The sequence below is a fragment of the Ruditapes philippinarum genome, unplaced genomic scaffold (assembly GCF_026571515.1).
Source record: "Ruditapes philippinarum isolate M1 unplaced genomic scaffold, ASM2657151v2 ctg63_1_1_1_1, whole genome shotgun sequence".
In the NCBI taxonomy this organism is placed as follows: Eukaryota; Metazoa; Mollusca; class Bivalvia; order Venerida; family Veneridae; genus Ruditapes; species Ruditapes philippinarum.
The window spans coordinates 198029-216705 of NW_026866221.1; the positions used below are offsets into that span (position 1 = coordinate 198029).

Sequence of the window (18677 nt, forward strand, 5' to 3'; positions counted from 1 at the left end):
ACTGTATCGATGTGACGTAAAACCCAAAACAAAAAAAAACAATCTATATGTCAATCCACCAAAGTAAAAACAAACAAAATACACAATGTATTATTCCAATACATATATATAGGAAGTATTAAAATTTTCATTTTCTTTAATATTTTTTTCTCTTTTATTTTGACCAACTTCAAATTTGGTCTGTAGCATCTTTTACTTCAAATTTGGTCCGTATAGCATCTTTGTGACAGTCACACCTAAATTTCCTCATATCATTACAATTGGCCCCTTTTAGGGTCAAGATAGCTAAAAATAGAAAAACCTTTAAATGTCTTCTTCTACTGAACTAATTGATGGATGATCACCAAACTTTTTCTGTAGCATTCTTAGATAGTCTTTTATCAAATTTACTCATATTAATTTAATGAGCCCCTTTAAGGGGTCTCTAGAGCTAGAAATGGAAAAAACCTTTGAACGTCTTCTTCTACTGAACTAATAGATGGATTATCACCAAACTTCATATGTAGCATTCTTAGGTTTTGTTTTTTTGTTTTTTAGTCACATCAACACAGTTTAGGTCATATCGCGATGTTCCAGCTTTACTGGTGGAGGAAGACCTCAGGTGCCCTTCCGTGCAGTATTTCAGGCACAAACGGGAACCTGAGCATTCTTAGGTAGTCTTTTATCAAATTTACTCATATTAATTTGATTAGCCCCTTTTAGGGGCTCTAGAGCTAAAAATAGAAAAAACCTTTAAACATCATCCTCTACTGAAGTAATGTATGGATGATCACAAAACTGTGTCTGTAGCATTCTTAGGTAGTCTTCTATCAAATTTGCTCATATTTATATTATTGGCTCCTTTTAGGGGCCTCTAGAGTTAAAAATAGAAAAACTTTAAAACATCATCTTTTACTGAAGTAATGATGGATGATCACCAAACTTTTGCCTGTAGCTTTCTTAGGTAGATTTTTTATCGAGTTTGCTTATATTAATTTGATAGGCCCCTTTTAGGTGACGCTAAAGTTAAAATGCCCCAGGCCATGGCATTACTTTAAATTATGTTTTTGGGGCGTCCTTGGCCGAGTGGTTAAGGTCGTTGACTTCAAACCACTTGCCCCTCACCGCTGTGGGTTCGAATCCCAACAGGGACTTTGGATTCTTTCATGTGAGGAAGCTATCCAGCTAGCTTACGGAACGTCGGTGGTTCTACTCAGGTGCCCGTTCGTGCCTGAAATAATGCACGGAAAGGCACCTGAGGTCTTCCTCCACCAGTAAAGCTGGAACATCGCGATATGACCTATACTGTGTCGATGTGACGTAAAACCCAAAACAAACAAACAAACAAATTATAGTTTAATTGTGAAAGGGAAACAACTCATGTTGGAATGTTTTTTATAAAGATCGTTCAGCACAACCTTATTGTTGTGTTTGTGGTACATTTTAGTTTTAACTATTTGGCATTTCTAGTTGGTTGGTTCCAATATTACTCTTAGGATATGTTGTCTGCTTTTTATTTTTGTCTTTTAACGTCTTACATGTGATACACTGTCTTTTAACATCTTATCTGTGATACGCAGACTTCATAACCTCTGATCCCCTTTCAAATTCCATTTTGTTTAGTTCCGCCCATTGTTTTCCCGTTTAGGGCACACACTTTCTAATACTCCGGTACCACATGCTGTTTTTCATGGAATTGCAAAGAAGTGTCTCATTGAAGGTTCCATGATAACCGCTGTATGAACACATCTAAAGATGTTTCAAAATTCCAAATTTTACCAGTTCATGTTAAATGTTAAATTCTGCTTAAGCCGGTGCTAGGCGGTGTGGACAGTAGTTTGCACTTAACAGTACTGTCCATGAACAGGTTCAATCAAACAGAGCTTGCAACATTATCAATTTTGTTGTTTTAGACTTCTTGTTCTAATTTTCTCTATTTCATACATGTGTACATGTTATGCATTTTTTCTAAAAGAAGATTCAATTCAAAAGATTCAAAGTTTTAATTTTATGACCTGTTTGCTTTATGATTTTAGGTCATATGCTTTGTATTTGAACAGTAAACATATCTGCACATTGTCTTACATTTGACATGCTAAAGTAAGACCTTTAGACACTACTGCGCTATGGCAAAGTTCAATTGTATAGAAAAAAATCTATTTCTGGTACTATTTAGTGTTCACAAATGCAATCTTGTTAAGCTAGGTAACAATGAAATAAAATCATCTTCTATTTGTGGCTCTAGACTTTTGGACACCTTCTGTAACATGGTCCTCTATTAAACAAAAGAAAATAACAATAGAAATGGCCCTTTATCGCTATTTGGTCGGATGTCCATCCGCCAGTCCGTCCATTCTCATTTTGTGTATTTGACCTAGAATCATGAAACTTTACAGGAATGTTGATCAGCATGTGTAGTTGTGTACCTGGGAATTTCTTTTGGATATATTTAGTATTTCCAGAGTTATTGCCCTTGACTTAGTAAAAATTTGCAATTTTCAGCTTGTGTCGCCTGTAGCTCAAAAAGTATTTGACCTAGAGTCATGAAACTTTACAGGAATAATCAGCATGTGTAGTTGTGCACCTGGGTATTTTCAAGTGGATTTATGTAGTATTTGTAGAGTTATTGTCCTTGACTTAGTATAAATTGCAATTTTCAACTTGTCCATGCATAGCTCAGAAAGTATTTGACCTGTAGGCCGAATGATGGTCAGCATGTGTACTTATGTACCTTTGGGTTCACTTGTGGATATATTCAGTATTTGTAAAGTTCTTGTCCTATAGTTAGTAACAGATTTTTAGTTTTCAACTTGTGGCACATGTAGCCCAAAAAATATTTGACCTAGAGTCATAAGATTGACATAACAGTTGAGTGTGGGGGCACCCATGTCCTATGGACACATTTCTAGTTTACATAGTTTGACCTTTTGTCATTTTTAGCTCGACTATTCGCAGAATAATCTAGCTTATGCAGTCACCCATTTGTCAGCGTCGGCGTCCCTGTGGTTAAGTTTTTGCATGTAAGCTGGTATCTCCATAACTACTGAAGGGAATGGATTGAAACTTCACACACTTGTTCCCTGTGATTATCTAAGATGATTGGCACAAGTCCCATAACTCTGATTTGCTTTTTTACATAATTATGCCCCTTTTTCGACTTAGAAATTCTTGGTTAAGTTATTGCGTGTAAGCTGGTATCTCCATAACTACTGAAGGGAATGGATTGAAACTTCACACACTTGTTCTCTGTGATTATCTAAGATGATTGGCACAAGTCCCATAACTCTGATTTGCTTTTTTACATAATTATGCTCCATTTTCGACTAAGAAATTCTTGGTTAAGTTTTTGCGTGTAAGCTGGTATCTCCATATCTACTGAAGGGAATGGATTGAAACTTCGCACACTTGTTCCCTGTGATTATCTAAGATGATTGGCACAAGTCCCATAACTCTGATTTGCTTTTTTACATAATAATGCCCCTTTTTCGACTAAGAAATTCTTGGTTAAGTTTTTGCGTGTAAGCTGGTATCTCTATATCTACTGAAGGGAATGGATTGAAACTTCACACACTTGTTCCCTGTGATTATCTAAGATGATAATGGCACAAGTCCCATAACTCTGATTTGCTTTTTTACTTAATTATGCCCCTTTTTCGACTTAGAAATTCTTGGTTTTAATTTTTTGCGTGTAAGCTGGTATCTCCATAACTACTGAAGGGAATGGATTGAAACTTCACACACTTGTTCTCTGTGATTATCTAAGATGATTGGCACAAGTCCCCATAACTCTGATTTGCTTTTTTACATAATAATGCCCCTTTTTTTCGACTAAGAAATTCTTGGTTAAGTTTTTGCGTGTAAGCTGGTATCTCCATAACAACTGAAGGGAATGGATTGAAACTTAACACACTTGTTTTCTTTGATTATCTAAGATGAATGGCACAAGTCCCATAACTCTGATTTGCTTTTTTGCATAATTATGCCCCTTTTTTGACTTAGAAATTCTTGGTTAAATTTTTGCTTGTTAGACGGTATTTAAATAACTACTGAAGGGTTTGTACTTTTTCGGACAATTTTATGTATGCATATATAGAAGCATTATTATACTCAATGAAACACCCTTGTGACAACTTTTCGAATAGTCGAGCGTTACTGTCCTCTGACAGTTCTTGTTTTAGGTACAGTTATGTTACCATATAGAATGTATAAAAATTTGTTGTCCCAAACTGTAAACTTCAAACATCAACACCTTACATATTTTGCATGTGACATTTTGTGTATTCATTCACAAAAGTTTTAAAAAAATTGTCCCATCAAATTTAACTCTGCTCTAGTGGTCATTTATTCTACATAGTCTCATAGGAACACTCTTGCAACATAGAAATTTTAAACAAAGCCTTTCCAAAATATTAGAACAAAATATTTCAATTTTTATAGTGAACAAAGAAATGATGGGTCAGATGAGTGATCTAGGGCCATCTTGGCCCTGTTTTTTATTATAAAAAGGAAAAATCAAAAAATCAGTTTTTAATTAAATGTAATAAAAAGGGGGGGGAAAAGTTAAAGTCGACTGGATTTGCCTTCGGAAAGGGTTCTTTTGGAAAAAAAAATTTTCTAACACTAAAAAACCGTCGGCGCTCTGTTAAAAAATTTGTCTGTTAGTTTCATTTTATGTAAGAAATGAAAAGAAAGAGAAAACTATAAGAAACATCTTTAAACAATATGAAGTGAAGTTTTAGTATACAAGATGGTAATATTAGTCTATATTTTCACAGATTTTTGAGAATCGGGGGGCAATAATGGGTTGCTCCAATCCACACCCACATTGTCAGGTATGGGCAAGCTCATTCTTACCAAATGAACCTGCAACAAAAGATCGTACACAGCTTGACTATATAAGCAAGTATAAGTCTCCTATGTTGATAGACTATGTCAAGAGAGAACTACAGAAAAAGGTGACTAAACGGTAAATTTTGTAACCTTACATTTTGATGTCTTATTTATATGAAAAAACCTTTGACTAAGTGTGGAATAGGGAAGCTATCTTACTCATGTTGACCTTTGCTTAACCCTAAATGAAGTTTCCACAAACAACTTCATTTTTTATTAATGGTTGAATTAATATTTTCCACCAAACACATTGTATGTAATTAAAGAATGACAATTGAATTCAAGTCAAATGAAGCATGCAAATTTGTGCTAAAATTCAATTGATCCAATTAACCAAGAATTAATATAGTTTAACTATTAAAATTGAATTATTTTGCAATGCTAATTGTTAGATATAAACTGTACTATACTACTCAAAATTTGCTAAGGATCACCTTTTTGACATTGTATATTTCAGTCCTATTATAATCATATTAAAATCATATTTCCGCTAACAATACACCTGTACGGGGACCTCATAGTCGTGTACTTAAGTTATTGATTTATCATGTACACCTTGCACAATAAGCACGTGGAAAAGCATGCCCATGGAAATTTGGTGTTTTATGGCCATGTGCTTTCCTTAAACGTGTACAAGCAGCAAGACTTCTCCCATTTTATTGCGAAACTGTGTTCGAAATTAACAAACTATGGCAAATTGACAGGTTAGACGTCGTCTTAGTGAAGATGAGATGAACGGGGGTATTAGAATGTTGGAGGCTGGCCATTAACAAAGGCACGTTGCTCATGTCCTTGGGTTATCCCAGAGCGTTGTCTCCAGGATGTGGAACCAATTCCAAATGACTGGAAATGTCTGGGCCACGCCGGAGGTCGGGAACGTTCAACAACTCAAGCCCAGGACCGTTTAATTGTCCTTCAGGCCAGGCGCCACCTCTCGAACACTACGACCTTCAAAACAACTTCCAGAATGCAACTGGTGTGCATGTAAGCACACAAACTGTTAGAAACTGGTTGCATGATGCTGGGTTGAGGTCATGGAGGCCAGCAATTTGCATTCCTTTGACACAACGCCATTTTGAAGAGTGTTTGCAATGGGCACAGACTCATGTCACATGGACAGTTAATGATTGGACCCCGGTCCTCTTCACTGATGAGTCAAGGTTATGTGTGGACTTCACGGACAGACGGACTAGGGTTTGGAGAAGTCCAAATGAACGCTTAGCTCCAGCATGCATTGCAAAACATGACCGTTTTGGCGGGGTTTCAGTCATGGTGTGGGTGGGAATAAGCACTCGGGGGGGAAAACGAACCCTACACATCATTGACACTGACAGCAGAAAGGTATGTCAATGAAATCTTAGATGTCCATGTACGCACGTACGCTGGCGCAGTCGGCCCTGATTTCATTATTATAGATGACAACGCCCATGCACACAGAGCCCACATTACAAACCGATATCTTGAGGAGGCAACTATAGTCCGCATGGATTGACCAGCAAGATCCCAGGGATTTAAATCCAATTGAGCATGCTTGGGATATGCTGCAGAAAGCCAATTCTTCACGCCATATCCAACCAACAACAGTTCAGGAGCTAAGACATTCAATCATCACCAACCATTTCCTGATTTGCAAGATTTTTTTGATTCCATTTTGTAATCTCCAAAATTTTGATTTTTGTCCAGCACACTCTTTCCCCAACAGGCACACATCAAGGGACACTTCCATTGTCATTATTTTCTTAAGAATCAATTCCTAACTAATTATTTTTAATTCCTTTTAATTAATTTTCACATTTATTACATTATATACACAAAAGTAACGCACTGTGGAAAAAGTGATCCTTAGCAAATTTTGAGTAGTATAGTTTATATAAATCAAAAAGCAAACAAAAATTTAACCAAGATCCTAAACAGTTCCATATAGTTAAACGTTCAATCTTTTATATGTTACCTTACAGATTTTTTAATTAATGTACATTTTACAAATAGTAGGCAACTTTGCAGTATTCTTCTATATTAAGACACTCCAGAAACAATCTGACTTAAGTTTTCCCGAAAAAGCTATTTTTAGCCATGCAATCAAACCGGTTTTTACATATTGGCATATGACTGAAATACTGTTGGGGAAAAGGAGTATGAAACAAACAAACAAACAAACATACAGGCATTAGAAGAAGTATCAAAAAATATAGTTATATGTGGAATTTAAACAAATTGTTGCTTTTTGTTAGAAAAAAAAAATGTTTGAAGTAATTTTTACCAAATTAACTTGAAATAAAAGAGTCAATTTTTTTAATGGGCAAGATTGTTTTGCCAGTTTGCCTGTTGGCTATATGGACAATGCCATGTTTTTTTCTCAAAATTGTTAAAATTATCTACTCAGTATTGGTTTTTCCAAAGGGTTAAAATTATTGGTTTTGCAAAAATATGAAAGCTCGTCCCAAAATGCTTGGTTGTTTGAAAGAACCCTACGAGAAGGTGACTACCTATGGGTGGATGTCAAAATCCTAATTCGGTAGTGTAGTTTAGGACAGCTGAATTTTTAAATCAGAATTGTCTCCGGAAAACAAACCGCAATCCTTTAGTAACTAAGTGAATAATTCAACAACACACTGTTGGATTATAACAGTATATCAACATTCCAAATCTACAGTAATACTAGAAACTTTAAATCATGTGATTCCGGGGATATTTATTTAACAATTTTAATTTGGCTTGTTGTATTTACTTCCCAAACAATAATTCTTGTATGAAATTTTACTGAATATGCTTAGAATATTTCAGGTTTAACTTCTGTCAGTCTAATTTTAAACCAATTATGATCTTTGTCTTGAAACTTCATACATGTCTTTAAAGTTCTATATCACTGACTTGAATATAACTTGCAATTATATTTGATGCCTTCAGAACATCATGTAATAGAACTTTTTAAACACTTTCACCATACTTACTGTGTTATTGCTCTTGTTTTTAGCCAACATGTCACAAAGTGACATGATGAGGTGTTGTGATCTCTTTTCGTCCGGCGTCTGTCTGGCCTCCATCCGTAAACTTTTACTTTAAATGACATATCCTCATAAACCACTAAGCCAATTTCGTCCAAACTTCACAGGTCACCTTTAAAAATTGTTCAAAGAATTTAATTCTATGCAAAACTCGTCATGGCAGCCAAAAGAAAAAAAAATTCTTTTAAAAAATCCCAAAGAGCTAGAGCTTGGATATTTGGCATGAAACATCTTCTAGTGGGTGGGTACCTAGGTTGTTCAAATAAAAGCCCTTGGATCATAATTGGCCCTGCCCTGGGGGTCATTGATTTTCCTAATAATTATGTTTATAGTAAAAAACTTAAAAATCTTCCTTTAAAAAAAAAACCCAAATAGCTAGAGCTTAGATATTTGCCATGAAACATCTTCCAAAAAGTGTCTACCAATTTGTAGACCTCTACATTGATTTTTCTTATATGCATATTGTTAAAAAGCTTCTTTTAAAAAACCCAAATGGTTTGAGTTTAGGTATTTGGCATGAAATATCTTCTGGTCAGTGTCTACCAAGTTTATTCAAATAAAAGCCCTGAGGTGAAAATTTGCTAGCCCTGGGGGTCATTGATTTTCCTAATATGTATATAGTAAAAAAAGACAAAACCGATGTTAAATAGCCGATAAACACCGCTCAGACTGATATTATTTTGATTCTAACAAGATAAAATAAGGAAGATCACAATTGTTATTTTTTAAGCGGAAATAACTTCCGGTACTGATTTTGGTATAATGCTGTTCGATGTTGCACCCTACTATTGCTAAGATATAGAAATTATTAAACAAATGAAATAATAAGAAAAGAAGTTATTTTATCAAGTGTTCAACAAAAAAAACTTCCGTCATAGAATGGATTGTATTGTGTTTACATCAGTGCCCAATTTTTCATTATTGTATGTTTGAAATGACGTCAGTGTTTATGAATGAGTTGTATACTTAGAATGACGTTATTACGCTGCCTTCAGATTGGCGACGCTTTGTCAAAATATTTATTAACTGATATGGATCAAATCTGTGGTGTAAGTGTATGTGAGATATTATTTCAGTATTATATGAAAAGAAAACATAGGAACTGAAAATATAAATAAAAAATGCTGTTTTATTGTTGTTTTAAAAGGCTTTGTAAACTGTATAGTCGAGGGAGAAAACATAACAGCCACATATACTAGTAGTCCTTTGTTTAAAGTAAACCAGTGTTTATTGGGAGTTTAATACCGTTTTTTTTTCTTCTTTGTCTATAGTGACAAAATCACAAGGAGTGCTAGAATTTTCGTCATATGCATATAGTTAAAACAAAAAGAAATCTTATTTAAAAAACCTCAAATAAACAAGTATTCTGACTCAGGTGAGCGATTTAGGGCCATTATGACCCTCTTGTATTTATTTATTTTTTAGTTAGATATCAACCAGTCTCTTAAAATTACTTAAATAGATATCGAGAAATTATAAAGTTAAATTTTGCTCTAACTACTTGTTGTTCAATCTCATCTAGAGGTTTAGTATTTTTATGCCCCCACAATGTGGGTGCATATAGCGTTGCACTTGTCCGTCTGTCCGTCAGTCCGTCCGTCAGTCCGTCCGTACGTCCCGAAATCTTGTGAACGCAACTCCTCTTAAACCGTATGGCAGATTTTGCTAAAACTTACAGGGATGAACAACCTTAATGTGTAGATGGTAGTAAAGGAAGGAATTTTTGCTGCGACCAAATTTAACAGAATTATGGTCCTTTGTTGATTTTTTCACTAGATACTATGTAGAAATTTTGTGAACGCAACTCCTCTTAAACCGGATGGCAGATTTTGCTTAAACTTACAGGGATGAACAACCTTAATGTGTAGATGGTAGTAAGGGAAGGAATTTTTGCTGCAACCAAATTTAATAGAATTATGGCCCTTTGTTGATTTTTTCACTATATACTTGTAGAAAAATTTGTGAACGCAACTCCTCTTAAACCGGATGGCAGATTTTGCTTAAACTTACAGGGATGAACAACCTTAAGGTGTAGATGGTAGTAAAGGAAGGAATTTTTGCTGCGACCAAATTTAACAGAATTATGGCCCTTTGTTATTTTTTTCACTATATACTATGTAGAAATTTTGTGAATGCAACTCCTCTTAAACCGGATGGCAGATTTTGCTTAAACTTCCAGGGATGAACAACCTTAATGTGTAGATGGCAGTAAAGGAAGGAATTTTTGCTGCAACCAAATTTAACAGAATTATGGCCCTTTGTTGATTTTTTCATTATATACTATGTAGAAATTTTGTGAACACAACTCCTCTTAACAGGATGGCAGATTTTGCTTAAACTTCCAGGGATTAACAACCTTAATGTGTAGATGGCAATAAAGGAAGGAATTTTTGCTGCGACCAAATTTAACAGAATTATGGCCCTTTGTTGATTTTTAGTTTTCAACTTGTGGCACATGTAGTCCAAAAAATATTTGACCTAGAGTCATAAGATTGACAGAACAGTGGCGTGTGGGGGCATCCCTGTCCTTTGGACACATTTCTAGTTGTATTTATAGTCTAAGCTTACTATTTACCATGAAATAGAAACATGTGTGTTTGATTGCAGTTCTCTTACAGGTCACTGTATGAAATTATCGTATAAAATTCAATATCAGTATATCAGAACTGCAGATAAAACCATGAAATACATGTTATCTTTTTAATGCTTGTTTCAATAAATTAAGTATCATTTTTGTGAGAACAGGAGCGTGTGATTATAGAGAGTGAACATTGGGTATGGTTAGTTCCATACTGGGCAATGTGGCCGTACGAGACCATGCTGGTTCCCAAATCTCATGTGCTACGGCTACAGGATCTCACAGAATCTCAGAGAAATGGTTGGTTCCATAAATGCTTATTTTCTTTATACTGGAGTTAACTATTAGCCTGCTATTTGCATTAACTATTAGCCTGCTATTTACAAGTAAAATCTACCCATGCGACTGTTTGATCATGGTCTGCACTATTTGCATTTCAGTCAGTACATATTTTGAAATTTTTCCTACAATTGATAAATGATTTTGTTTGTCAAGATTAAAAGATGGACAAGACCATTTTGGATATTAAGCAGGTTAATGGTTAAAGTATCTATTGTTAAAATGAACTGACCGTCCATCCTAGCAAACTTAAACCTTGACCATCAACTTGGATTTATTTTAAGTTCTACCTGTACCAATGGCTTCATAATTTACTCACTTATCAATACAAAACAAGGTATATGATATTTCCAAGTTATATAAGTGTGCCATCCATTTTTCCCAGTTTTTGACTTCTGTGTAATTAAACATTTGCTGTACATATTCAACTCATTCTTTGATTTTTGGAAATTCTTAAAAGAATAAATTTTTGAATAATTATATAGATATATAGATATATAAAACTTCACTAACTACAGCATGAGCATATTGCAAAAAAATGCTGACCATAGTCTTTTTTAACAGCATGCTCAATCTTACATTTCCTTTTACCATGGCAAAATTGTCTCAAAATTGCCAAAAATCACTATTTTGCGGGTTTTTTTCCCATCAAAACTGATTTCAAAGTGCTGCAACATCACAATGGATTGAGATAGAGTCAAAGGCTTTTCAGCATGGGTCACATGTTACCTTAAGATCAACCTGAGGCCATTTTTAGCCCCTCACAAGTCCAAAGTTTTCATGGCGATGATGGAAGCCATGGCCTCACCGTCAAACCTCCCAAACAGAAGGGGGCACATCCCCCCTCTGGAACCCCCTTGATTTACCTTTTTGATAAGGGGCGGCGCTGAAAAAGTGATCTCTTTTTTTGAACAACATTTCACAAGCAAAAAACTGTTTGGGGCCTACATAGGGCATTTTTTCACTATTTGAGGCCTCAAAAGGGGGGCGGTGTGAAACGCCGTCAAAACACACCTATATGAGGTAAAAGGTTAAATGTTGTTACAACCTTAATTACAACATACAGGATCTTTAAGATTAAGATGTTACGTCTGCTTTTGTTTAAGGCTTACAATATAAGTTGTTCCTTGTCAATGAGAGTATTGATATTAAGGTAAGTGATATTAGGGCCATCATGGCCCTCTTGTTTCATGACGTTACATCATTTGTTTTTATGTTTATTATTGTTTATTTTAGTTTTAGCTGAAGATATGCTAAGAAAGCATTGATAGCGCTTTTATTACCATAGCGGTGAGCTATTTGTAGCTACTTTTACCGCAGTTGGCTGGCTTGGTCACTATTAATTTTCTTATTATAAATTATGTGTTTGCCATAAGAAAATTAATAGTGACTGACTCAGCCAACTGCGGTAAAATTTTGCTATAAATAGCTCACAGCAATGGTAAAAAAAGTGATGATGTCACAATAAAGTGAAAAATAATTGCATGACTATTTCTATAGAATAGTCTCTGTTATTTGGGGGAACAACTTATACCCTGCCCTGGTTATTACGTAGGTACTGTATCTACGTCATATCCTTTTAACGCTGGGCGTCGAAATATTGTAACAAGGAAGAAATGAATTGTTGAAAAAAAATGAAAAAAATCGCTGACCAAAACAGCAATCGATAGTAATATCTTCTTAGATATGAATCGATAAGAACGTCGGTGATTTTCTGTGTGCCCTATAAGCAGCAATTTTGTTGATATTTTCCACGATTGAAGCGGATTTGTTCTTGATGTCTTTGGTGGGAACATGGGGACACTGAATCAAGCAGGATATTATATGGACAGAAAGAAGTTTTCTTATTCAATTCAGATTTAGATCTTCAAAAGATTGTTAAATTTAAATTATTTATATTCATTGTTTTTGTGAATTGTACTTTGTCTAGCTTTATGCTGACTGCTGCCGTAAATTGACAATTTTGAATTTATTATGACGATCCATGGATCTACTCTCACCACGGCTATTCATTTAGCTATGTCTGTATTTCGCTATTTCGATGTATTAGTTATGATGGTCACGATGATGATTGTAATGAAAACCTTTTAAAAAAAAATATGATAGATCTACATAAATAATACGATGATCTAGCTAGGTCAGTAGGTGCACTTTGCTATTTTCAATGGCGTTAAGAATGGTGGAAGCAAGAAATTTTTGTTAACTTTGTGCTAATTGTCCTGAATTAGGAAAAAAATGTGTCTATTAATCTAACAGGTTCATAATAAATCAGTTATTATTAGCTAATCAGTTTTAAAATATATTTTATTTGCTTTTAAATCTTCAAAATAGATCTATAATTTTCTTTTTGGTGGACGAGATTGGAAGAATGTGATTAAAGACAATACACTACTGGTCTGTATGGGAAATGTGGAAATAAATGCGATGGTGATCAGCAGCGTCTTGTGATGACTCCTGACATTTGATGAATTGTTGTATGAGATAAATTGGTGTCTGATGTTAGTAGAGCTAGTAGTTTAGTTCCTTACAATATTAGGTGAGGTATTTCCTGTTTCAATGTTTATTTTATAGATCTACATTATTTTACAATGTGAAACCTAGGTTTAGATCTACAAGTTGAACAAATTAATTATTCAGTTATATTTCAGTATTTGTTATTTTAGGGCCTATTGTTTTCATGGTAAAATTAAGTATGCATAATAAGCAAATTATGTTGGATAAGAAGGGGTTAAAATCACATTAAATTGAAATTGATAAATTAATAATGCACAAATAATAAAAAGATGCAGACTTCAATGCAACATCAGTCACATGATTAAGATATTAGATAATAATAATTATAGTAAATTAATAAATATTATATAAAAATAAAATTAATAACAATAAATAAATAGTAATAATAATAATTATAATGAATTGTTAATAATAATAATAATAATAATAAATTTATTAATGATGATGATTAATATAATAATAATAAATTAGTAATAATAATAATGAATTGATAATAGTAATAATAATAATTGATGATGTGATCTAATGATAATAATAAGACAATCAATGAATTCATAATTATAATAAAAATAAGAAATTATTAATAATAATAAATTGATAATAATAATAATTTTAAATAGACTATGTTGTTTATAATTCATGGTGTAGGCTACATTACAGTACAGATTTATAACAAATATTATTTGTCACACAATTTATTGCAATTTTTAGTTGACAAGTTTTGTTCACTTTTCATTGTAAAATTTATTTTCCATTGCACCTTTTATTTACTTTACACAACATAAAAAGATAAATATTTTAATTATAATAAATGCATAGCTAATTTATTAAATGATTATGAACCTCTTTTGATGATTTAGTCATAGTGAACACCATCCAAATATAAAACTTTAAATTTGAAAGTATATCATTTACTTTTTATTTTTTCTCTATAGTTTGACAATAGATCTACACATAATTAAACTTAAAACTTTAATTTAGAGGGTAGAAGTTTTAAATTTAGAGGTTAAAAGTTTTTCCATTTCTTAGTGATTTCTTGTAATCTCATGCTAATGTTGATAGGTACTCATTCCCATAAGCTAGTGTATAAAAGTGAACATTCTTGCTTTCTTAAATTTTAGTGTTAAACAGTTACACTGTTTGATAATATTTACACAAAATCAGGCATTCAACGTTTTATCTTTTCTTTGTTGAATGTTATTCAAAGGAAAATCATTCAAGACAATTTTCTCTTGGCTTTAGTATAATACCCAACTTTGGTTGAATTGCAAGACCAATTTTTATGTAAACTAATAGAGGATGTGAGGTTTGATATTTAAAAGTTAATATATAATCGTCTTACTTTAATTTCGATGTTGAAACATATTTATTTTGTGAAAAAGTACACCCTATTAGAACTTCTAAAATAACATGGCTATGTATATTAATATTGACATTGGTGCCTATTTGTCATGGTCAAGTTATGCTTGTAATTTGTTTTTTAATGTTTCAAATAATTGACTTGAAAAAGGTTTATTGACTTTACAGCTGGTATATATTAAAATGTTAAGGATTAAAATATAGTATGCCTAATAATATAAAAGTACTGTCCAAACTTTTTATAAATATTGCGTCTATTTTGGTAATTTTCAATGGCATTGATTTATTCGTTTCATATAATGGAAATGTACATTTTGTCATTTTATAAGAATTGAAAAGGATATTATGGCAAGATTTAATTTAATTTGACTTTCACCTTGTTATCAATACACCTCATTAATAATTAAAGCTCTGGATGGGCATTATGCATTATTGTCCAAATATCTATTACATACTGTTTTTAATACTGTTTACATTCTATAGTGTAAATTAAATGTACAAAAATATTTTATAATTTTGTATAATCTATTATGCACTTCAGGAGTCCATCTAGCTTTGATATTTATATATTTTTGTTCTTAAGAACTTTATTGCCTTTTTATCTTCAGGTAATTATTAATAAACTTTGTTGTTTATTCCTGTCTTTGGATTATTTAATTTATACAATAAATCATTATTATTAGGCACATGAAATAACCACTAAATACATGTTAATAAAATGGATGTGCATTAATCTGGCATGTTCAAGGTTTCACTTTGTTTTAAAGCTAATCATATTCTTTTTAGGTTTCTATTTATCATAGCAGCTACTATTAGAATTCAATTCATGTCTTTGGTCTGAAAATCGGTTTCTATAATGCTTGTGCTGAAAATTCTATTCATTAAATTGCTTCTGTATTGCTCAGATAGATTATTGAGTGTGGCTTTTCAATTAAGATAAAATGTAAATACATGTGTATTAATTATAATCAATGTTTATTTAAGTCTACTTAATTGGTTGAATTTGACTAATTATTTATCCAATTCAGAATCAAACAATTTTAACTTTGTATTCACGTATGTGCTGGATGCTGCAAACTGACTTTGTGATATAGAATATTTTGTGTAATGTCTGATAACACTGTGCAGTAGATATTATGTCCATACAAATAAGCTTAAACCAATTTAGTATGTTTTTGGCCAATAAGATATTTCATTAAGTTAAATATTCCATGAAATCTTATTATTAATTTTTCAATCTTTTTACAGCTCAGTTAAGTATATTAGTATAATTACCTATTTTAAATTTTTTAGTTGTAAGAAAGACAGTTCAGGATTGAACCAGGATGGGTGTAGTGAAATGCTGGCAAATTGGAAAAATATATGCTCGAACCTATGTTCAATTGTGGCAACCTATGTACAATTGTGGGGTAAAAAATAGGACAATTTCCTAACACGTTAATATTGCATGCTATTCTAATGACAATAGCTGCTAAGCATACTAAAATGTAATGCCAGTGTTCTGCCTTGTCGAAGATATGATGAATTAAATTGTTTGCTAGTTTTCTTTCGCATGGAGCGTAAGTGTTTACATCATGCGATTTAACCTGATTAATGTAACATTATTAAACATGTTGGTTGAATTGGAAGGATTCGAAACCCCATGTGAGTGCAATTGGAAATATCTGCTATGAGTCATGCATTTGTCTCACGATCTTGATGGTCACTATTGTATTGGGCATATGTTTTCGGCGCGTGGTGGTGGTGTCTTCCCCTCGGGGGACCTCGCATTTTTGGCTGGCTCTTTCTTCAATTCTCTCAGATTATCATATATTGAAAATTGTGAAATATACGTTTGGGTATTGGGGTTCAATATTATTATTATGTATGTAGTTGCTGATTAAATGTGTCTATGCGAGTGCATCTCTTTATCTCTAAATATGTATATATAAATTAAATTTATTTTTGTGGGTAATTATTGAAGTATTTGTATAAATTAGCTTTACTCTCTTATATATTTTAAAATTCTATTCTAATATGAATTATTATCTGTTCTATGTTTAGCATGGTTTTTGAGGGTGGGAGTGTTGTGTGTGGGGGTGGGTTGGTCTGATCAGCGGGACTCCGAACACCTTATGGCATAGAATTATGTATATTGTTATAGTTTGATGTGTTGATGCATAATTTATTATTCTATGTTGATTGTTAATTCACTTATTGTATACTTGTACTATGCACTTATTGAAGCAGTTTGTAACGTTATTGCTAAATTTTAATCTCTCGAAAAAATGCACTGTCAAATGTTTATACATTTAGCTAGCACATATTTGGAGCAGTTTGAATGCTTTTGCTAAATTCTTGTCAAGAGAAATGGCACTGAACTCGAGATCTTGATGGTTACTTACCCAAATTATTGTGTTTCAGATATAGTGTCATATTTGATTATGAGCGCTGTATATTTGCATATTTGTTGGAATGCTGATTTATTTGCCAAGTTGTTAATTACCTTCATGGCAGTGTTGTATTATAAATCATAGAATGGCTGGGCACGACTAATTTTTTTTTTAAGTATTCAATTCGCCGGAGCCAATAATAGTATGATATTGGCGAAGCCAATATTATATGTTATTGGCGGAGCCTTCGACTGGAAAACGGGAAATCTCCCGTTCACCATCCGAAGTCTAGTGGCGGCCGAGCGAATAGACATTTTGTGATACTGGCGATACTGGTTTCTGCTTCCCAGAACCAATTTCGCGCAACAGTGTCAATGCTGTGTTGTTGCTCATATACATTTGTGAAAATTGACTATTTGTGAATGAAGATTGAAAGACTAGTATTGCTTTGATCAATTATTTTCTAGAACATACTGTTCCAAAAAGCTATACAGTTTGTTCCATTTGCTTGTTTTGATTTTGTGTCATTTGTTTGCTTTGCTATGGATGCCCTACAGGGTTTTGTATGCCGGTATTCCAAAACCTTTGGCTTTTATTAATGGAGTCGTGCCCATAAAATGCCAAAGATAAACTAAGACATTTACTCAGTGAGATAAATTACATATGCCACTATGTATGACTATAAAATAAAATTAGTTAAAGTATGATATTCTTTTGTTGTTGTCCCAAATAATGATGACTATTTCTATAGAATAGTCTCTGTTATTTGGGGAACAACTTATACCCTGCCCTGGTTATGACGTAGGTACTGTATCTACGTCATATCCTTTTAACGCTGGCGTCGAATATTGTAACAGGAAGAAATGAATTGTTGAAAAAACCCACCCGCCCTCCTCGGTCAATTATGAGTGTGAAGTGTCAAAGATTTGAGCTTAAATTTAATACTAGTGTCATGCTTGTTTTGTTGTTTCTGTCCTCTTTTGATATGTTTTCAGATTAGCCAATATAAGCGACGTGTTTCAAGACAGCTAGCCCTACTAAATACCACGGAAGAGGTATCTTTTAGGGAAAACTGCTTGGCCAAAACCACGCAGCAGAGAGAATTCAACAACGGTGCGACTCCAGAGATGTGTTCTATGAACTTTCAAAACTACTAGATTTCACATGTTGTGTCTGCTAAATTTGCATTATTGCGGCGGCGAATAGACATTTTGTGATACTGGCGATACTGGTTTCTGCTTCCCAGAACCAATTTCGCGCAACAGTGTCAATGCTGTGTTGTTGCTCATATACATTTGTGAAAATTGACTATTTTGTGAATGAAGAATTGAAAGACTAGTATTGCTTTGATCAATTATTTTCTAGAACATACTGTTCCAAAAAGCTATACAGTTTGTTCCATTTGCTTGTTTTGATTTTGTGTCATTTGTTTGCTTTGCTATGGATGCCCTAACAGGGTTTTGTATGCCCGGTATCCAAACCTTTTGGCTTTAATTAATGGAGTCGTGCCCATAAAATGCCAAAGATAAACTAAGACATTACTCAGTGAGATAAATTACATATGCCACTATGTATGACTATAAAATAAAATTAGTTAAAGTATGATATTCTTTTGTTGTTGTCCCAAATAACTTAAATATA

At 33.2% G+C, this 18677-nt stretch overlaps 1 protein-coding gene across 2 annotated transcripts in view; it reads left to right on the forward strand.

Moving 5' to 3' along the window:
• The window catches only part of LOC132731791 (galactose-1-phosphate uridylyltransferase-like), a 36896-nt gene that overhangs the window by 17738 nt on the left and 481 nt on the right, over positions 1-18677 (forward strand). Inside the window, exons 5-6 of one of the 2 annotated variants that reach the window (XR_009625930.1) lie at positions 4755-4945; positions 10620-10752. Coding sequence is in view for 1 of the 2 variants with exons in the window: in XM_060718049.1 (XP_060574032.1) it covers positions 4755-4934; positions 10620-10752 (313 nt within the window). In the remaining variant the exon portion in view is untranslated. The remainder of the gene's footprint in view (positions 1-4754; positions 4946-10619; positions 10753-18677) is intronic. The other variant, XM_060718049.1, reaches the window with a different exon arrangement.